Genomic DNA, 23243 nt, shown 5'->3' on the forward strand with positions numbered 1-23243 from the left:
TACGCAATGGAAAACAGAGAGCCTTAGAAACCAGACGAAGGTATTACAGAAGACGCAAATAAAGCACAGAGAAATACGCTAAAGAAAGAGCTATAAAAAAAAATAAATGGAACAGTCACCCCCTCCCATTTTCCACGGCATTATAACCCATTTTCTACTGCATTATAACCCCATTTTAATACGAGGGAAAAGGTCGTGGATGTGGACGAGAGAGAAAGAGTTGGTTCAGATGAGGTGGTATTGAGGAGGGTGGTTTATGTGATGGTCGGGGGGTTAGGGGATTCAAACCTTCGCTGGCTGTGAGAGGAGGCTGGCGGGAGCACTGTTTTAATGGTGTGTGTGTGTGTGTGTGTGTGTGTGTGTGTGTGTGTGTGTGTGTGTGTGTGTGTTTTACGTAGACCTAATGTATGTATATAGATATATGCCAGTACCTGTACATGTAATACTTATATAAACTCTTGACACACACACACACACACACACACACACACACACACACACACACACACACACACACACACACACACACACACACACACACATTCATCACTTGCAGTACTATTGATTGGATGTCTGGACGGATAGACAGATAAGTGGCCTGACCCAAACCACAGTGAAGTGGCACCTTTAGCGAAGGGAACGTCATTTAGTATAGGGAGAATAATCAGGTGTGAAGTATCATTTGGTATACTATCAGCCCATCATGTTGGCAGGCAGGCAACAGAAAGAAAGGAAGGAATAAAGGAAAGTAGGCAGGCAGGCAGGCAACAGAAGGAAGGAATGGAGGCAGGAAAGTAGGCAGACTGGTAAAAAGGCAGGCAGGCAAGCAGACAGGCAGGCAGGCAGGCAGGCGGTGTACCCTGGAGCCTCGCCTAGCTAATCTAGTAAGCGTGGTGGGTGTGAGGGTGGAAGAGGCAACTCCCTCACGGCAAACATTAATATTTTTAACACCCACACCGCGTAACTCGACCTTCCCACGCCCACACGTACACTACCTACGCCCACAGCCACACCCGTTCCAGGCACCTGCAGTACACACTTACACCTACACACACACACGTACTCCCCCACCTAAACCTGACTCGGCAACCACGCCCACGCCTACATTACACCTTTACTCACGCCCATACACATTACCTTCCCACTCCCACACATATCAACACCCATACCCATGACTCCACCCCACGCCCACACTCACACCCATGACTCCACACCCACGACTCCACGCCCACACCCACGCCCATGAATCCACACCCACGCCCCTGTAACTGTTTTTCACGCCTTTGTTGACGCCGAGGGGTTCTCTCATCTCCCTCCATGCCCATCCTTTCACTCAGTCTGCCATCTTTGTTTGTCTATAAGTAAACAAATAAGTAAACGATTTACTGTGAGACTGCAAACGCATTCGCAAAAGAAGTTGAACAAAAGAGAGTCAAAACTTAGATCTGTTCATTTTATGTTGCTCAGAGACATTGCATTTAAAAAACTGTAGGTCATAGGCAGAGGGAAAAGCAGCCCCAGTAAGATAGTTGAAGAGTTGAACAGTTGTGTATAAGAAAGACTGTATCTTGGTCAGCTTTTTCATTAGAGTTGGTCAAGAAAATGGCGAGAGTATGTACTGAGACGAGTACTGTGTTCCTGCCTTACTGGGGAAGGGATGTTGCCTGTGGAGACCTTTCATATTACGCTAAGTAAACTCTAACTGGTTGTTGTATAGGGTAGCATACCTGGGAAAGTCAAAGAAATACCCGAAATTCATCTGCGCACTCCTGATTCCTCATTTTCACCCTCATCCTCGTCCTCACCCTCACCCAGGCCCTTACTCATTCCCTCATCCACACCCACAATTTTTCTCACATCCCAGTTCCTATAACCGTAATTTCTCACGCCCACACCCTTATCTCCTTCCACACCCACGCCCTCACTTACACTCTTATTTACATTCTTACCCACTTCCCTATATGCACCCTCACCCACATCAACAGTACACCTTTCCCGACACCCACATTACACCCACGCCCACTCTCCTTACCCACACTTGCTCCTACATCATTCACGTCGACATCAATTTTGTACCCACCCCCACGTCAGTGAGACACACACACACACACACACACACACACACACACACACACACACACACACACACACACACACACACACACACACACACACACACACACACATCCTATCACGTTATCATCAACAAGGTTCTTCAGTCGGCTTAGAAATTATGGTCATCTCAAGGATCATCACTGACTTCCTTAGTAAAACGCGCAGTCCAAATCTTACGAGGGGAGCGGCGCCCTTTGATTTTTCTCACGTATTTCTTCACTTTATATTTTAGTCTGTAAGTCGGGAAGATATTTCCAAAGGCGAATAAAAATCGTCTGGAGAATATAACGGATTGTCAGCTCAGTGAAGGAGTAAGAGGACCCTGCCACTCTTTGTTGTGAAAAAGGAATCAAAGGCTGAGATCCTGTAAAACTTGTGCCTTCCAAACAAAAGTGAACAAACAAATCATTTTCAAGATCCGTTCATTTCGATGTGCCTAAACATTACTTTTAAAGGACTGGTGTTTATAAGCAATGAGAGAGAGAGAGAGAGAGAGAGAGAGAGAGAGAGAGAGAGAGTTCCAAAGTTGACCAGCTGTGTATGTGAAAGACTGAGAATACCGCCTGTTTTTTGCGCTGGAGAATTGGACAGAAAAGAAGTGAGTGTGTAGTTAGACGGGCAGTGAGTACTCTCTGTAATGGGAAAAGGAAGCAGGCATAGACGTCAGGTTGGGAAAAGATCAAAGTAGTAGCGATAGAAGAGAAAGAGGTTATACATTACGGCGATTAAATAAGGAAAGAAAGAAAGAAAGAAGGAAGGAAGAAAGGAAGGAAAGAAGGAAGAAGAACGTGGAGGAGGAGGAGGAGGAATGGCGTATCGTACTGAAGAGGTGAAAACTGTTGGCATGCTCACAAAGTCGACGGTGCCATTTGAAAGTGTGAGAGTGTGGGAATAATGCGGCTATTGACTTTGATGGCTCTTGTGCCGGAGTGGGTGTAGTGCCGAAGGGTCCCTGGGGGTGGTGTTGTCCCCCTTCCCATAACGTAGCCTGCTCTCTCTATACTCATTGTCGAGATATAGGTGGCTGTTGCTCTAATGCGGAGTTCTCGTATCCTACAGTACATAGTCTATATATAGGCTACTCAGTTTAAACTTAGAAGTGGTTGTATATTAAAACGCAGCGACTTTACTTGTTCTTCATAATGGCTACTGTGTATCGTATTTTCTGTGCCTTATACTCATTTGAAAGAAAATTGTGATTTCTTATACAGTGACCATTTTCTCTTCGTCGTGTGTGTGTCTTCTGAGCTTTGTACTGTTTCTTCAAACCAACTTTCATGATAAAGGTGGATGCTACTTTCATGTATGCAGTGAAACTAGTAACGTACTCTGTACTAAATTCCATGAAAAGTGTGGAAGTTGCATTATCTATCTATCTATCTGTCTGTTTATCTATCTGTCTATAGTGTTTCATATAAATACACCGCGACTGCATATTTTTTCTTGTTTCTTGTCTTTGTGTATGTACTCATTGCCACGATAAAGACAGTTCATGATTTTTTAAACGTAATGACCGAGCTGTTTTCCATATTTTCCACTTTGCGTGTCTAGAGTTTCATAAAGTTCATCTATACACAGTTGCAAGGCGAGGATGCTTTTTACTTCTGAGCTGGAGTCTTGCGAATTATGTACTGTTTCTCCGTATTCAGTTCAATGGTGGTTGATACCTGTAAATACAAGGACTGTACAAGTGCAGACAAGAATATCTCAACTTTTTTAACTCGTCATATTGTACCCCAGTAACGCAAAATTGGATAACAAGGTGTAATGTGGAAAATTAATCGTTCAGCAAGAATTCATATGATGTTTCTTGTGCTACCTGTAATACGGTCCATCATTTTCATTGCGCCAACTTCCTATCCCTTTCTAGCTTATATCGAATAATGCCCTTTTCATCATTGCACCCTTCTCCAGAACCCTCCCAGCGTACGTAATATGACTTTTTAATCACTGCGTCTCACAAACCAAAACCTGTTAAAACGCACATTAAAAAAATAGATAAATACAACCTTACATACTCTCTCCATTGTTTCAGTCTCCAGATCTCACCTGGCGTACCGAATATGTTGGCCTTTTTATAATTCCAGATTGGACATCGATATAATTCCTCAAGAGATTCTACCACAAACCAAAGGACCAAGAAAAAGTGTAGAATAAAATAATAAAATCTCCTGTGTACACCTTTCTTTGCTGCAACCTTCAACCCCTCCCAGTGTACCGCATATGACGGCCTTTTTATCATTGCAGGTAGGACGTGGCTCTAATTCCCCCACATCTTCTCCCTCTCCTCACGTCCACCGGTTACCTTATTTTCCCTGCTGATTGTCCGTGAACCGCTGGCGTCATCTGCCTCGCCCCGCCCCGCCCCCCGCCCCTTAGTCATTACGCCCACGTCCCGCCCTCACTGACGACGCCCTCATCTCTTCCCCAGCCCCCGCCCTCACTTTAATACGTTCTCCCTCACCCCGTGCCTTTCATATCCCCTTTCAGCTCCTCTCCCGGCTCCGGCTTTCACAAACTATGCCTCCCTTTCCCTGTTCATTTCCCTTCCCCTGCTCTCATTCACTATGCCCCCCTGTCCCTGTTGCATCCCCTGCCCCTATTCCCACTGTGCCCCCTTGTCCCAGTCCCTGCCCCTGCCCTCGCTCACTATCTCCCCTTGTCTTTGCCCCTACCTCCACCCCTACCAACGCATATTACGCCCCCTTATCCCTGCTTTTTCCCCTGCTTTCACGCTTATCCCTGCTCTCCCCTGCTATACCCCCAGCTCCCTACTCTCTCCCCTGCTATGCCCCCTTCACCCTGCTCTTTCCCCTGCTACTCCCCCTACTCCCTGCTCCTGATCCTGACCCTAGCCCCTGCCCCTTCCCATGCCCCTGCTCTCACTCACTACACAGTCCCCACCGACTCTGAAATTGGGTGTGGGTGATTACGAAATTGGCTGTGGGTACGGTACGGCGGGATTAGAACGAACTAGGGTGGAATCTTGTACAGTAGAATCATCACAGTTTGTAGCCTTCGTGTGTATTGTAGCGGTCGGGATGCACACGCCTTATACGTTCTAGCAGCTTTAGTTTTATTTTATTCGTGTATTTATATTTTTTTGTCATTTAATCTCTTTGAACGGAAGTCATTAGGTGTGTTAAAGGCATTCACTGGCGACCCGACCACCATGTTGAAAGTGAAAAAATTAATTAATATGCGTGGACTTGTATAATAAATAAATAAATAAATAACTTAGGTACGTGAGAAAAAGACTCTCTCTCTCTCTCTCTCTCTCTCTCTCTCTCTCTCGTCCACCACCCCTTTTGTCGTTATAATAATTGGCTGGAAAATGAGTGGAAAATACTATGTTGACAGGAATACACACAGGGTAGTCCGTATATTGCACATCACAGTTCTCGTGTTCTCTGAGTACGGCTTAATCAGCGTTGCTATTGCCTACCCTGGATCATTTACTGTTCCCCGTAACCAGTTTAATTCTTTACTCTCTCTCTCTCTCTCTCTCTCTCTCTCTCTCACTTGCGTCCACTGCTTGCATGGTTGGTTATTAATTTCACGAAGCAGCCTACCTGTCTTTGCTTCCCACACCAGCAGACTGAGCCGTCCCCATTGATGTATAGCATATTTATTGGCAGAGAGACACACGAGGAGGCCTGTTTTCACATTCTTCAGTCATATGTTTCGAAATGCAAGGGGCTGAGAAAGTTTGAATAATTTTTTGGTGAGCGCGCGTTGGAATATTGCTTTATTTTTCATTATTATTATTCTTATTATTATTATTATTATTATTATTATTATTTTCACGATGGCTCTGTTTATGGGAACTCAGTATCTGTTAATTTAGTATTGTTGTATTTTTGGCATTTTTACGTATATCTTAGGGTGATGTAATTCTTGGTATTTGCAACTTAAAATTGGTTTGATGAATTTCTTAATATTTTTTACTCGATTTTTAGGAGCTGCTGTGTGTGTGTGTGTGTGTGTGTGTGTGTGTGTGTGTGTGTGTGTGTGTGTGTGTGTGTGTGTGTGTGTGTTTAATCTTAATTGGTAAGTTATCTCTTTTGGGTAATTTATGCTGTATTTAACTTTTTTTTCATTGTACTTCTTATAATACCACTTATATGTTTACTGACCCCTGCTTACACGGTACCTCTGTTAACCTTTTTCCGATACCTACTGACAAATATATGGCCATCTACTTACGGGTACTTACATGTACTTACAGGGACGGAGAGCAGCGGGAGCCAGGGTGCGGCAGCTGAGTCTGATCCTACCCCAGGTAAGTAGGTCTTCAGTAGTGTTGTAAGTAGATCCTCGGTAGCGTAAGTACATTGGTAGGTAAGTATGAGGTGCATGACATAGTACCGACCCCTTAACTGCGATGTTTTTTTTTTTTTTTAATGTATTCTAACTATCTTCAGACGATTTTATTTAGCTCGTACTGGAGGAGTTGGATTAAGTCTCTGTTAACCCTTTCAGCCCGGGAGAGATTTCTGAAGCTGAGTAAAATCGTCTGGAGGTGTAGTGCACCCAGTTTAACTATACTCTTTTTGCTTTAACTTGGCCTAAGATTGCCAACTCTTCCTATTGAATGCTGACATGTAGCAATCTCTCTCTCTCTCTCTCTCTCTCTCTCTCTCTCTCTCTCTCTTACCACACTGTGTTGCTAGTCACGAAGAAGTGCTCTGGAAAGGATAAAGAGCTGTAGCATTGTATTTTCCTGCCGCTGACCTCCGTGAAATAAGGTGCAAAAATGGACGAAAATCTGGGCCAAGTTAAAGGAAAAAGAGCATAGGCGGAGATTTTAGTCCCTTGGCAACTTATTTAGGCACTACGGCGGCTCTACGTCCTTTCCGTAGCACTTCTTCGTGACTAGTATCGTAATCTAGTGCTAATCTCTCGCTCAGCGTTGATGATGGAGAGATGGCAGTTTGACGCCTGAAATGAACAGAGTAAAGTAAAAAAAATAAGTCACCTGATTGAAGGGGTTAGTAATGGTAGGTAGGCAGTCAGTAGTATTGTAAGTAGACAGATCTCCGGTCGGTAGGTTAGTCGGTATGTAGGTGCGTGATGTGCTATGTATGTTTTATGAAGTCCAGTGACTGAAGTGAGAAGCGTGGTATAATTTTCACATGGTAGGTAGGCTGTGAGTAGAATTGTAAGTAAGTAGACCCCCGATAGTGTAAGTAGGCTGGCTGGTAGGTAGGTAGGTAGGCTGTCAGTAGAATTGTAAGTAGGTAGACCCCCGATAGTGTAAGTAGGCTGGCGGGTGGGTAGGTAGGTAGGCTGTCAGTAGAATTGTAAGTAGGTAGACCCCCGATAGTGTAAGTAGGCTGGCTGGTAGGTAGGTAGGTAGGCTGTCAGTAGAAATGTAAGTAGGTAGACCCCCGATAGTGTAAGTAGGCTGGTTGGTAGGTAGGTAGGTAGGCTGTCAGTAGAATTGTAAGTAGGTAGACCCCCGATAGTGTAAGTAGGCTGGCTGGTAGGTAGGTAGGTAGGCTGTCAGTAGAATTGTAAGTAGGTAGACCCCCGATAGTGTAAGTAGGCTGGTAGGTAGGTAGGTGCTGGAGATGTTATGTAGGTTTTATCAGTGGAAGTGAGAAGGTGGTATCATTTGCACATCGTCTCGTCCCGTACAGCGTTCAGGGCGAGTCGGTGTGTCTGTCTGTCTCTGTGTCTGTCTGTCTATGTATGTATGTATATCGCGTGTCTGTCTGTTCGTTTGTCTGTGGACGTATGTGCGAGTGTGTATGTCTTTTTATGTATGTATGTATGTCTAGGGTTCGTGTGTCCGTCTGTCTCTGTATGTATGTATGTCTGTCTGTATGTGTATCTCGCTTGTCTGTCTGTCTGTCTGTCTTAAGGGAGCCAACAGATTTCAATAAAACTAGACCTGCAGACAGATTAACAAAACCCAATTTCCAGTAAATCCTCTTAATCCTGTAACGTTATTTTTTGTTATTTTTTTCTTCCTTCAGAGATTTATTCATTTCTAGTTCCTTGTTACCTTCTGCAGACGAATAATTATTTTTGTTGTTTTTTTATTTATATGTTGTTTTTGCTTGTTACTTGTAGACTGTTTTTTTAATTTATAGTGCCTTCAGACGATTTTATTCAGCTAAAGGGAGATTTTTCGAACTGGAGGGGTTAGATAGTCTTCATTAACTCCTTTACTACTAGAGGCCTCCCCTAGTGATGAATCGAATCGTCCGGTGGCAGCAGAATAAAATAGATATATAAATAAAACAATAAAATAGAATAAGACGTCTTGGTAGTGAAGGGGTTAAGAGGACGAACAGACAGACGGACAGACAGACAACCACAACAAAAAAAAACATTAACCCCTCCATTCCGGTGACTATTTATTTTTATTTTGCACCACCAGACGATTTTATTCAGCTTAGGAGAGAGATTTGGAACTGGAGGCGTTAGATATAGCCCTCCTGTACCCCTTCACTACGAGGTGGCTGCCGGAAGGGGAGTAAAATTGGTTGTAGGTAGGAAGAATAAAGCAATAAGGGGCGTCGTAGGATTGATATAGGGAAGAGTAGTGTCAGAAGAATATGTTTAGCACGTTTAATCCCGTGGTGTGTGTGTGTGTGTGTGTGTGTGTATAGACAGATTGATATGTACAGTAGAATTAGATAGATTGTAGTAGTAGTAGTAGTGGTAGTGGTAATAATGATGATGAGACTGCGTCATTAATTTATACTAACTAACAACAGCAACAGGTACTACTACTACTACCACTACTACTACTACTACTACTACTGCTACTACTACTACTACTACATCCTCACAGGTAGCGTTGCCCACTAACTAATAATAGATAATAATAATAATAATGATAATAATAATAATAATAATAATAATAACGATAACAGAGCAGCTCATTAACCTACACCATCATGTCCCTTGTCAATCACCACACATTCTTATCAGCGGTTATCTTTCATCATTCTCATTACATTTATTCTTCTTCATCTCCACACGATACTGCCGGCGGGGTTAGGGGTAAGGGGCGTGGCTGTGGAAGTGGTATGGATGGATGGTTGGATGAATGGATGGATAGATAGATAGATAGATAAATAGATGGGTGGATGGATGAGTAGGTAGATAGATGGATGAATGGATTGATTGATAGATAGATAGATGGATGGATGGATAGATAGGTAAATAAGAGGTAGATGGTGGATGGATGGATGGATATAGATAGATAGATAGGTGGATGGATGAAAGATGGATAGATACATAGATAGGTAGGTAGATAGATAGATGGATAGTGATAGTTTTATGCACGTTGAATTGATAGATAAAAAAAAATAGATACGTAAATTAATGGAAAGATAAATCGAATAGATAGCTAAGTAGACAGGTTTGATTAATGGATGGGAGGGGGGGATGGATGGTGGGAGGGAGAGAGAGAGGAGAAAAGGGATGGATGGGAGAGTGGAGGGAGGGGTAGGGATGGGGGAAAGGATGGAGGGAGAGGAAGCGGGATGGACAGAAGGAAGAAGAGAGAGAGAGAGTGCATACCAGTGGATTTGGTGTGTGGTAGTTAGTGTGTGGTAGGATGCAGTGAGTAGTTGGGCGTGGTGTAATGTGTGGTTGTGTTTTGTGTGTGGTAGGGTGTGTGGTGTTTGGTTGGATGTGGTTGTGGTAGAGTGCATTGTGGACAGGGAATGGTGTGTGGTAGGATATAGTGTGTGGTTGTGTATAGTTTGTGGTAGGGTGTGTGATAGAGTGTGTGGTGAAGCTTCCCCGTTTTCACCCCACGTTTGGTTGGCTCATCAACTGTGTGTGGAGGGAGGGTGGGATGGGAGGGGATGGTGGGATGGGTAGGCGAGGATTAGGATAGGGCATGATTGGGGGAAGGAGGGGAAGGGGTGAGAGGAAAGAGGAACTGAAGAGGAGTGGAACAGGGAAGCGACAGTACAAAGGGATACAAAGGAAAGTAAACAGCAAACGAAAAGCAGGTAGGACCCAAGATAAGAGGAAAGGGGTGTAAGGATAGGAGACAGAATGAGGGGTGGGGAGGGGGACAGGGAAGTTGGGGCGGGCAGGGGAAAGAAAGATGGGAAAGTAGTAAAGGGAGGAGGGGAGAAAGAAGAAGTGAGGGAAGAAATGTGGAGAATGGGATGGAGGAGGATAAGGGAGAGAGAGAATAGGCAGAAACAGAGGGTAGGGGAGGGAATGGGGAGAATAGAGAAGAGGGGAGAATTATGAGGGGGAGAGGGGAAGGGAAGGTTATTGGGTAGGGGAGGGGAAGTGAAAGAAAAAGAGCAGATGGGGAGGAAAGAGGCAATGGGGAGATGGATTTTGTGGGTTGGGGTAGGAATGGAAGTGGAGGGAAAGCTGGGTGTGGTCTGGTGTGGGTGTGATGAGGAAAATGTGACTGCAGGGGAGGGGGAGGGGATGGGGGGTGAGTGGTAGGGGGGTGGGTGAAGTCTGTGGGTTAGGATAGGTCATGGTTGAAAGCGAGGGGAAGGGCCTCAAAGACAGAGAGAGAGAGGAGGCAGGAAGGGAAGGGGGGAGGGGTAAAGTGGGGCTGTGGAAGGATGTGGTGTGGAAGGGGGCAGAGGGTTGAGTGGGTGAGGGATTGTGTGGAGACAAGTGTTATCGTTGTTAATAGTGGAATGGGAGGAAAAAAAGTGGGAGGGGAGGTAGTCGTGTGAGTATGGGAGAGAGTTTGAATGGGAGTGGTGTGAGTATGGGAAAGGAAAGAAGAGAGGGAAGAAGAGATGAGAGGGAGTAGTATTGTGGAACTGGTGTGAGTATGTGTGTAGATGGAGTAGTGTGTGTATGGGAGGGAGAGAGTGTGGAATGGTATGATGTGAGTGTGGTTGTAGAGATGGGGAGGAAGGAGGGAGGGGATAGTGTGGGGGTGAGAGATTCTGTTGCGAGGTTTGGAGTGGTGTGACTTTAGGTGTAGAGGGAAGAGTAGGAGAGTGTGTGGGTGTAGGAGAGTGTGTGGGTGTAGGAGAGTGTGTGGAATGGTGTTGGTGTGAGTTTGGTTGGTAGGGGAGTAGGAGGGAGTGGGGATATGAGAGAGGGTGTGAGTGGCTTGAGTGTGGGTGGGTGTGGAATAGTGTGTGTTAGTGTGGAAAGGAGTAGTGTGGGTGTGGATACGAGGGTGGAGGACTGAGGATTGGTGTGGGTGTGGATGTGGGGGTATAGGAAAGGGAAAGCGATGTGGCTATGGGTAATTGTGGAGAGAGAGAGAGAGAGAGATGACTATGTAGTTGTGTGTGTGTGTGTGTGTGTGTGTGTGTGTGTGTGTGTGTGTGTGTGTGTGAAGAAAGTGCTTGGCAATGGAAGAGTGCATCAAAAAATGAAGGAGTACGGATGTGCAAGGAGAGAGTGGAGTGGAGTGGTGTGAAAGTGGCAACGTGGAATGTGGATACCAGAATGTGGACGTGTTCTGGATGTGGAGTAGAAGATGTGGAATAAAAAACAAAGATAATATGGCGGATGCGACGGCGAATGTGGTAGAGAGAGAGAGAGAGAGAGAGAGAGAGAGAGTATTATGATGTGGAGAGAATTTTGCATTTTTTTTGAGCGGTTTTTAATTCTCTCTCAGACGATTTTATTCAGCTGAGAGGGAGTCATAGGAGGCGAGAGTGTTGATACGGTGTCCCTTTAGCCCCCTCATGGTCGGGAAAACTCGTAATGCCGTGTGGGATTTATGTCAGGCGATTTTTCTTCCCCCTGGAGTGAGCCATAGGAGCCCACTGAGGATGGAGTGTGTGGGTGTTGTGTTAATTGGAAGCATGAGTTTGAGTGTGTGTGTGTGTGTGTGTGTGTGTGTGTGTGTGTGTGTGTGTGTGAGAGAGAGAGAGAGAGAGAGAGAGAGAGAGAGAGAGGTGGATGGTAGGAGGAGTACTGGTAGGAATGTGGTAAAGTGCGGTGATTGTGGTATGTGGTAGTGGGTGGCTGTGTGTGTGTGTGTGTGTGTGTGTGTGTGTGTGTGTGTGTGTGTGTGTGTGTGTGAAGTGTTTAGTTAGGGTTGCAGTCGATGTGGTAGGTGGTTGTGGTGCGGTAGTAGCTGTGGTGTTTGTGTATGGTAGTGGTCTGTGGTATGAGCAAAGAAAATGTGTGGTAGTACTTGTGGTGTTTGGTAGACCAGTAGGTGCTTTGAGATATGTTAGTGGGTGACATGTATGGTAGACTCTATTGTGGTGTGGTGTGTGGTAGGTTTCACTGTGTTGTATGGTACCTGCGTCGTGGATGGTTGTATAGTTGTAATTTTAGTGGTAGTATAGAGTTTGATGTGAGGTAGTATGGTATGGTCGAATGCGTGTGGTAGGGTCTTGTGGTAGTTTGTGGTAGCTGGGTGTGGTGGTGCAGTTGTGTGTTAGGGACGAGTGTGGTATGGTGTTTGGTAGTTGTGTGTGGGTGTGTGGTTAGTGGTAGGGTCGGGTGTGGTAGTGTGTGGTCGCAGCGTGTAGGTGGTGGTGCAGTATTAGCAGTAGTATGGTGTTTGGTAGTGTGGTAGCTGCGTGTGGGTGGTGGTGGTGGTGGTGGTGGTGGTAGTGGTTGAGTAGTTGCAACAGTAGTCATCTCAGGTGGGGTCACTGATCTCACCGTGGTAGCTGGGGTCCATCCTGGTAGTTGTGGTAGTCTTGATGGTTGGTGTGGTTGGGATTGGGGTTTGGTGGTTGTGGTAGGTAATTGTGGTTGGTTAGGAGTTCACAGCCATTGCATTTGGTGGTTCTTGTGGTTGTGGTTACGTGGTGTGGTTGTGGTAGTGGTGTTTATGTAGTAGTTGTAGGGATTGTGGTAGTGAGGTAATCATTGTGGTAGTTATATTGTGTTTGTGGTGATTATTGTGGTAGTTATATAGAGACTGTGGTAGTTGTACAGCAGTTGTGGTCGTTATATAGTGTTTGTGGTAGTTGTACAGCAGTTTTGGTAGTTATAGCGATTGTGGTAGGCATTGTGGTAGTGGGCATTGGTGGTGTGATGTAGTTATTGTGGTAGTGGTTGTTTCTGAATTGTGGTTGCAGTTGTGGTTTCCTTCTTTAATAAGTGGTTGTTGTGGTAGTTTTTTTGGTAGTGGTTGTGGTTAATGTGATGATGACGGATGTGTGTGTGTGTGTGTGTGTGTGTGTGTTTTGTGTAGTGATAGTAGTTGTAATAGTAGTCGTGAGAAGTGGTGGTTGTGATGGTGGTAGCACAGAAATTTGGTAGTAGTGTAGTTGTGGTTGTGGTAATTGTGGTTGTGGTGGTAGTAATGATGTGAGTAGTAAGAGGTGCTGTATGTGTCAGTGAAGGTTGTATTTTTAGGAAGTAGTGGTAGTTGTGGTAGTAGTGAAAGAGGGTAGAAAATAGTGGTAGTGGTGGTGAATGAAGTGGTGGTAGTTGTGGTTGCAGTAGTGAAAGCGGTGGTAGTTGTAGTAGTAGTTGTGAATGAAGTGGTGATGGTTGTGGTAGTAGGTGTAGTAAGAGAGGTTGTGTAGTAGTGAGAGAGGTCAAGAATGGTGGTAGCTGTGATGGTGGTAGTTGTGGTAGCTGTAGTGGTAGAGGTAAGTGAATGGTGGTAGTTGTAGGTAGGCTAGTGAATGAAGTGGTGGTAGTTGTGGTTGTGGTAGTAGTAGTGAATGAGGTGGTGGTAATTGTGGTAGCAGAAGTGAGAGAGGTAAGAGTTGGTGGTAGTTGTGGTAGTGGGGATGAGAGTGGTAGCAGCAGCGGACCGAGGATGGTAGGACTGGTAGTGCAAGCGCTGGTGGAGGTCACAGTGGTTGTGGTAGTTGTGGTAGCGATAGTTGTTTAGTGGTGATGGTAGTCCTGGGTATTGTGGTGGTAGTGGTGTTTTAAGGGTGGTAGTTGTGGTAGTTGTTGGTGGTGTGGTAGTCGTTACAGTTATGATAGTGATAGAGTTGGTTGTTTTTGTGGTAGTTGTGGTTGTAGTGACTTTTGGTACCGTAATTATTGAAAGGGTGGTGGTAGTTTTAGTAGTTGTAATGGTGGTCGTTGTGGTAGTTATAGTAGTCACAGTGTTAGTGGTAGGTGCGGTAGGGAGCGTGATGGAAGCAGGATATGTGCATTTATAATTTTTGTGGTTTGGTTGCGATTGTGGTGGTACAGAGACGATTGTGGTTGTGGTGAGAATGATGATGGTAGTAGTAGTAGTAGTAGAAGTGGTGGTAGTAGTAGTAGATGGTGGTGGTGGTGGTGGTTAAATGATTGGTTGTATTGTTCACAGAGGAAGTAGTTGTGGTAGCTGTGCCGATTGTGGTAGCTGTGGTGATTGTGGTAGCTGTGGTTTATCTGTGGTAGCTTTAGTGGTTGTTTTTGTAGCTGTGGTTGTGGTCACTGTATTGGTGATTGCTGCAGTGATTGTGACACTGGTGATTGTGGTAGTTGTTGTGGTTGTGGTAGCTATGGTGGTTGTGTCAGATGGTAAATGTGGTGGTTTTAGTAGCTGGTAATTGTGGTAGTTGTGGTTGTGGTGGATGTGGTGAATGTGGTAATGGTGGGTTATATATGTACAGTAGATAGTAGCAATAATGGTAGTATTTGTCTCAGAGGTGGTTGTTGTGGTAGTTTTAGTCTTGTAGTCGTGATAGTAGTGATGATTGATGCATAGAGTCAATATAGTTTGTGCTTGTGGTTGTGGCGATTGTGGTAGTTGTGGTAGCAGCTGTGGTGGTTAAATGGAAGAGCTGTATGGTTTGTGTGTGGTGATTATGGTAGCTGTGGTAGTTATTCGTATGGAAGCCATAGCGGGTTGCGGTAGTAATGACTGGTAGTTGTGGTGATTGATAAGGTGTTAAAGCTGTGGTAGCTTTGGTGATTAATAAGGCTCAGCTGTGGTAGTTGTGGTAGATGATAAGGTGTTAAAGCGTAGTTGTGGTAGCTGTGGTGATTGATAAGGTGTTAAAGCTGTGGTAGTTGTAGTGATTAATAAGGCTCAGCTGTGGTAGTTGTGGTAGCTGTGGTTATTGATAAGGTTTTAAGCTGTAGTAGTTGTGGTAGCTGTGGTGATTGATAAGGTGTAAAGCTGTGGTAGTTGTGGCAATTAAGAAGGCTCAGCTGTGGTAGTTGTGGTAGCTGTGGTGATTGATAAGGTATAATAGTAATGGTTGTTGTGGTAACTGTGGTGGTAAATAATATACAATATAATGTGAGCTGTGATAGTTGTAATATTTGTGGTGAGATATACACAGACGTTAGAAATATTGAGTGGTATTATTTGTCGTAGTTGTGGTGATTGTGTTAGTAGCTGTAGGTATTGACTGGTAGTTGTGATTTAACTGTTAATTGTGGTAGTTGTGGTAACTGTGGTGAATGTTGAACCTGTAGTAGCTCTATTGGTTGTGGTAGTTATAGTAGCTGTGGTGATTGCGGTAGTTGTGTTGAGTGTGGTACCTGTGGTGATTGTGTTAATTGTCGTATTAGTGGTCTTGGTTTGGTGATTGTGGTAGCAGTGGTAGTTATGACTGGTAGCTGTATTGTCAGTTGTGATTGTGGTAGTTGTGGTTGTGATCTCATGGGTTGTAATTGTGGTGACTAGTAGCTGTGGTGATTGTGGTAGGTGGTTATGGGAGCTGTGGCTATAGTGGTAATTGATTTATGTAGCCTTGGTCATTTTGGTGCTTCATCGTGGTAGCTGTGGTGATTGTGGTAGTTGTGGTGGGCGTGTGATCGTGCGCCCGGCAGTGAAGTGACGGAAGGGTTGGATGCCTCACATACCTAGGCGGAGTTTTTGTGGAAGCCTCTCTCTCTCTCTCTCTCTCTCTCTCTCTCTCATAAGCACATCCAGTAGACAGTATTTTCTTTATTTTGTACTCTCTCTCTCTCTCTCTCTCTCTCTCTCTCTCTCTCTCATAAGCACATCCAGTAGACAGTATTTTCTTTATTTTGTACTGACGATTCTCTCTCTCTCTCTCTCATCGAATAGCCTAATGGAAACGAAATGGGTGGAGAGAGAGAGAGAGAGAGAGGAATTAAACGCGAGCAAAAGAAAATGATTGCCATTGTTAGTTGCTTTATATGATGTATACTGAGAGAGAGAGAGAGAGAGAGAGAGAGAGAGAGAGAGAGAGAGAATTGTCCTATCCCTCACACGGATGGTTAGAGAGAATGTGAGACAGAAGAGCGATAGGGTGAGAGAAAATTCACCTCTCTTTAACGCTCGCCGATTGAGGGAGAGAAAAAGTGAGCGAGTGAGAAAAAAGAGAGAGAGAGAGCTTATGGTTTTTCACTCACTCTTTCTCTTAATGGGATTTCCTGGTGCTGGAGAGGATAATAGTAGAGAGAATTATAATAGTAATAGTGTAGTAGTAGTAGTAGTAGTTGTAGTAGTGTTTTATTAATATTATTTTTATTATTATTATTATTATTATTATTATTATTATTATTACCTGGTATTATTATTACTACTACTACTACTACTACTACTGCTGCTACTACTACTACAACTACTACTACTACTACTGCTATTCTTATTGTTATTATTATTGTTATTATTATTATTATTTATAATATTGATATTGAAGTTAGTACTGTACCGTCTCAGTATTAACACACACACACACACACACACACACACACACACACACACACACACACACACACACACACACACCTTGTAGATGGCTTTCCTCTTAACTCCTTCAGTATCGTCATATTTTTCCAATTTTCATGTCAAAATTCATCGTGTTTTCCTCAGTTTATCAATTCGAAAAGAGGAAGAGAGTGACAGAAGAGAATGTTGATTTTTTATGATCCTTTTCCATTTTAAATGCTTCAGGAAATAGTGGAATCTGTTTATGTCTTTGTCTTCCTTTTTTCCATATTCCTTTTTTTTTTTTTTTTTTGTTAGTGTAGAGACTTCATTTTTATTTTATTTTTTTTCGGGTGGCTTTTTAAACAGGAGGGATGAATAGCCTTCACTTTATGAACTTTCTAACTCTGCCTAAAATTGCCATCTATCCCTCATTACTGTTCAGCTGTAGTAAGGGATGAACACTAGAATATGATGGTAGTCACGAATAAGTGCTAGAGAAAGGATGTAGAGCCATAGTATTATTGATAAGTGCTATAGAAAGGATGGAGAGCCATAGCATTATTAATAAGTGCCATAGAAAGGATGTAAAGCCATAGCATTATTAATAAATGCTGTAGAAAGGATGTGGAGCCATAGTATTATCTTTTTCTGCCACTGAGCTACCTGAAGTTCTAGACCAAGTTAAAAGGAGTATATATCACAACACGAGAACTCTTTGGTACGAGGTAAGATCATCTGTAGGAAGCAAGACTAAAACACAGAACACCCTCGGGATGAAGATGTTTGAATATTTTATAGTAGGTCTGATAATGCTTGAGTTTAGATAGTTTTATATATATATATATATATATATATATGGGCTATTTATTGTGTGTAATATTGAAAGGATTGTATATAAAGGTGATTTGAATATGAAATAGGTATTAGAGTGCTGTATATGGTATTATTATTATTATTATTATTATTAACGGTATGGGTCATGTTAATGATAGTAATAACATTACTGTAGTAGAAGCAGCAGCAGCAGTAGTAGTAATAGTAGTAGCAACATAACATGGTAATAATAGTAGTAGTAGTTGTAGTAGTAATAATAATAATAATATTAATAATAATTATTATTATTATTATTATTATTTCTGATTAATAGTCTAGTAATAGTAAATGATAGTAATAGTAATGAGAGTAATAGTAATAGTATGTTTGTGCAGGGTGTACGGTACTGGGCCAGACCACTCCAGCTGCACTCGTTACATATAACACAGTACACCCATATATAGCCTAGCCTACCTCTGCTCCCGGCCTACTGGTATTGGGGCTCCTACCACTACTACCACACCAGGGCTACCACTACTACCACACAGGGCTACCACAACTACCACTTCTGGGATACCACTGCTGCCACACCAGGGTTACCATTACTACCACACAAGGGTTACTACTTCTACCACACTAGGGCTACCACTACTACCACACTGGGGCTACCACTACTGCCACACCGGAGTTACCACTGTTACCACTCCAAGGCTACCGCTACTACCACACCAAGACTACCACTGCTACTACATACAGGCTACCATTACTACCACTTCTGGACTATCACTGCTACCACACCAGGGATACTAATAATACCACACCAAGGGTACCACTACCACAATACCAGGGCTACCACTACTACCACACCAAGGCTATCACAACAACCATATCAGGGCTACCACTACTACCACCCCAGGGCTACCACACAAGGACTGCCATAACTACCACACCAAGACTGCCACAGCTACCACACCAAGGCTACCACAACTACTACACCAAGGCTACCACAACTATCAGCCCTGGGCAACCACAACTATCACTCTAGGTCTACCACAACTACCACATCAGGGGTAACACCACTACCACACCAGGGCTACCACAAGTATCACATCGCATTACCATAACTCCATAACTACCACACCATGAATACCATAGCTACCACACGAGGGCTGCCACAACTACCACACCATCCATACCAGATCACCACAGCTACCACACCAGGGCAACCACTACTACCATATCAGGACCCTCACAGCTACCACTAAGACTACCACCACTACGATACCATTTCTATCACAACAACTACCATATCAGGGCTACCATAACCATTGCAGCCACCATACTACCTAACATTACCACAATACGTTTTTATGTCGCTACCAAACAACCATAACCACACCTACCACACTACCATGCAACCACTTTACACCAACCACACTACTATGCAGCCACTCTACACCAACCACACTACCATACAACCACTCAACATCTACCACACTACCATACAACCACTCAGCACCTACCACACTACCATACAACCACTACACCAACCACACTACCATACAACCACTCCGAACCTACCACACTACCATACGACCACACCCACCACTACCACAGTTGTTACCACTACCGTACCACAATATTTTTTTATGTAATTACCAAACCACAGCCAAACCATACAACCACACCTCACTACCACAACTATCGCTACTATAATATGGTACCGTTACTGCCATAATTATTTCTACCATACCTATCAGAAGCAGTCTGTACTACACACACACACACACACACACACACACACACACACACACACACACACACACACACACACACAACCTCATTCACACACTCCTACACCCACACACACTCCCACACTGTCTTACACACTCATTCACACACTTCCCATCTCTCTCTCTCTCTCTCTCTCTCTCTCTCTCTCTCTCTCTCTCTCTCTCTCTCTCCGTTAATTAAAAGAGGTAGGGTAGAGGTAGAGGCAGGGTAGAGGTAGAGACAGGGTAGAGGTAGAGGTAGAGGCAGAGGCAGGGTAGAGGTAGAGGTAGAGGCAGGGTGGAGGTAGAGGCAGGATAGAGGTAGAGGCAGGGTAGAGGTAGAGGTATGGTAGAGGTAGAGGCAGGGTAGAGGTAGGGGTAATGTAGAGGTGGGTAGAGGTAGAGGTAAAGGTAGGGGTGGGTAGAGGTAGACGCAGGGTAGAGGCAGAGTAGAGGTAGAAGATGTGAGAGGCTGGAATGCGTACCCAGTGCTGCTCATGGGAGGGAGGGAGGGAGAGAGAGGAGGGGGGGAGGGAAGGAGGAGGGAGCGAGGGGATAGGTGGTAGGGAGAAGATAGAGGACAGAAGGAGAGGGAGGGAGGTGAGGGAGGGAGAGAGAAGTTGAAGGGACGGGGTTGGAGGGAGGAGGGATGGGTAGTGGGGAAAGGGTGAAGGCGAGAGAGGGAGGGAGGGAGGGAGAGATGAGAGGCTGAAAGAAGAGGGAGGTAAGGAGGAGGAAGGAAAGGGTGGGATGGGGAGGAAAGGAAGGGAGAGAGGGAAGGGAGAAAGGGAGTGAATAGTGGAAGGAATGTAGAGGTATGGGAGAGAGGGAGGAAGGGAATGGAGGAGAAAAGAAAGGGGAGGAAGGAAAGAGGGAGGGAGTGGGTTTGGGAGGGAGGGAGGGAGGGTTCACTTACCTCCCCACGCCGGCATTCCGTCATCTCTCCCCCTCCCCTCCCCTCTCCTCCCCTCCCCTCCACCATTTACTCCGTCCTCTCCTCTCCCCTCCTCCTCCCTCTCCTCTCCCCTCCTCCTCCTCCCTCTCCTCTCCTCCTCCCTCTCCTCTCCCCTCCTCCTTCCTCTCCTCCAACTCTTCCTCCAGTCCTTATGTTTTCTCTTTCATCCTTTTCCTCGTATTTTTCTTACCTTTTTATTTTTCTTCCCTTCACCTCGTCGCTCCTTCCCTCTCATCTTTTCTTCCTTCTTGCCTACTCTTACCTCCTTCACTTCTCCCTCTCCCCCTTCATTTCCTCCCTTCCCATCTACTCCCTTCCACTCTCCTCTTCAGTTTTTCTCCCTTCTCTTCCCCTTTCTTTCCTTCTCTTCTTTTCCCTTCTTTCCTCTTCCCTTACCGTTACTTTCCTTCACCCCTGCCCTACCTAAGCCTACCCTACCCTACTGTATTCTACTGTACACACACACACACACACACACACACACACACACACACACACACACACACACACACACACACACACACAACTTTCGGTGTCATGTGGATGGAAAATAAGCCCCCTCGGATGACATTTAGGGTGGATGTGGATGGGTGTGGATGTGGAGCAGGAGGGCATAGGTGGGATGTTGGTAGTTGTGGTGGGTGTGGATGTTGGTAGTTGTGGTAGGTGTGGATGTTGGTAGTTATGGTAGGTGTGGTTGTAGGTAGTATGATGTGTTGATGTTGGTAATTGTAGTAGGTTTGGATGTTGGTAGTTGTGGTATGTGTGGATGCTGGTAGTTGTGGTAGGAGTGGATGTTGGTAGTTGTGGTAGGTGTGGATGTTGGGAGTTGTGGTAGGTGTGGATGTAGGTAGTATGATGTGTGGATGATGGTGGATGTGGTAGGTGTGGATGTAGGTAGTTCTGGTATGTGTGGATGTTGGTAGTTGTGGTTGGTGTGGATGTTGGTTGTTGTGGTAGGTGTGGATGTTGGTAGTTGTGGTAGGTGTGGATGTAGGTAGTATGATGTGTGGATGTTGGTAGGTGTGGATGATGGTGGATGTGGTAGGTGTGGATGATGGTGGATGTTGGTAGTTGTGGTAGGTGTGGATGTTGGTAGTCGTGGTTGGTGTGGATGTTGATAGATGTGGGTTTAAGTTATGGTGGGTAGTGCAACATGTGGTTATGGTGTGGGTAGGTGGAATGGTGGAAAGTAGAGAGTGTGTGGGGGTGAAGTTGGATGTGTATGTAGATGTGCATGAAGGTGGATTTACATGGTTAGAGTGTGGGTGGATAGTTATGGGTGTGGATGGGAGGTGGATGAAATGTGTGTGTGTGTGTGTGTGTGTGTGTGTGTGTGTGTAATTGTGGGGGTGGGTGCAGATATATGTGGGTGTAAGTGAATATATATTTAGATTATGGATGGGTGTGGGTGGATGTGAGGGGTGTGGGTAGGTGTGGGTGGATTGTGGATGGGTATAGCGTGTATTTGTGAGAGTGGATGTGAAAATGTGTGGGTGTCATCGAATATGCAAAGAGTGTGGGTAGGCGTGGGTGAGTGTGGAGTCAGGGTGTGGGTGGGTGTAGAGTGTGAGTGGGTGTAAATAGGGTGGGGGTAGGTAGGATGTGAGGTATGGGCGCTACTGAGAATGCGTTAACTCATTGTGAATATACGTCATATCATTGTGAGGACGCGGGTGAGAGAACATAGGGGTGGGGTGGATAGGGTGAGAGAGAACACAGGGATGGTGGATAGGGTGAGAGGACATAGGGGCCGGGTGGATAGGGTGAGAGGAGAACACAGGAGTGGGGTGGATAGGGTGAGAGGAGGACATAGGGGCCGGGTGGATAGGGTGAGAGGAGGACACAGGGGTGGGGTGGATAGGGTGAGAGGAGGACATAGGGGTGGGGTGGATAGGGTAAGAGGAGGACATAGGGGTGGATAGGGTAAGAGGAGGACATAGGGGTGGGGTGGATAGGGTGAGAGGAGGACATAGGGGTGGGGTGGATAGGGTGAGAGGAGGACATAGGGGTGGGGTGGATAGGGTGAGAGGAGGACATAGGGGTGGGGTGGATAGGGTGAGAGGAGGACATAGGGGTGGGGTGGATAGGGTGAGAGGAGGACATAGGGGTGGGGTGGATAGGGTGCGAGGAGGACATAGGGGTGGGGTGGATAGGGTGAGAGGACATTGGGGTGGGGTGGATAGGGTGAGAGGAGGACATAGGGGTGGGGTGGATAGGGTGAGAGGAGGACATAGGGGTGGGGTGGATAGGGTGCGAGGAGGACATAGGGGTGGGGTGGATAGGGTGAGAGGACATTGGGGTGGGGTGGATAGGGTGAGAGGAGGACATAGGGGTGGGGTGGGTAGGGTGAGAGGAGGACATAGGGGTGGGGTGGGTAGGGTGAGAGGAGGACACAGGGGTGGGGTGGGTAGGGTGAGAGGAGGACATAGGGGTGGGGTGGATAGGGTGGGTAGAAGGATTGAGTTATTTTTTTTTTCATTATCGTTTTGTTTCATTTTCTTTAGTTTTGTTTAGGATTAGTTAGTTTTCGTTAAATGAAATTAGGTTTAGCTTGGAATGGGTGTGGTAGGAGTGTGTGTGTGTGTGTGTGTGTGTGTGTGTGTGTGTGTGTGTGTGTGAGAGAGAGAGAGAGAGAGAGAGAGAGAGAGAGAGAGAGAGAGAGAGAGAGTCAGGCAATAGAAAGATAAATTACTTCTTGGCTTTGATGAGATATGGATTAATGGATGGATGTTGGAGAGATTGAATGCTTTAATGAATGAGTGGATGGGTGGATGGATGGCAGGATGGTTGAGTAGATGGGGGTTTGAGAGGCTGTGTATTGGTGGATGGTTGGATGGATGATTATGTTAGTGGATAAATGGGTGAACAAGTAGATGGGTAAGTGGATGGTTGAGCGTGTGCATGGATGGATGGATGAATTAATGTGAGTGCTAAGTGAATAGGTGATCTGATGGATATTAAAGTGTCTTGGAGATTTTTTCTGCATTTTAGACAGTCCAATCCCTGAGGTCTAGTATTTATTGTGAAACGAACTGACGGTAATATGGTCTGCTGTTGGTGTGGGTTACAG

At 45.2% G+C, this 23243-nt stretch overlaps 1 protein-coding gene across 1 annotated transcript in view; it reads left to right on the forward strand.

Moving 5' to 3' along the window:
- The first annotated feature begins 4903 nt into the window (after positions 1-4903).
- LOC145415577 (protogenin B-like) overlaps positions 4904-23243 on the forward strand; it is a 68266-nt gene continuing 49926 nt past the window's right edge. The window contains exons 1-2 of the mRNA XM_080284798.1: positions 4904-5036; positions 6344-6397. Of these exons, the coding sequence (XP_080140924.1) occupies positions 4904-5036; positions 6344-6397 (187 nt within the window). The remainder of the gene's footprint in view (positions 5037-6343; positions 6398-23243) is intronic.

This window comes from Coenobita brevimanus, chromosome 103 (assembly GCF_032717465.1).
Source record: "Coenobita brevimanus isolate Jiangsu-jjx chromosome 103, ASM3271746v2, whole genome shotgun sequence".
In the NCBI taxonomy this organism is placed as follows: Eukaryota; Metazoa; Arthropoda; class Malacostraca; order Decapoda; family Coenobitidae; genus Coenobita; species Coenobita brevimanus.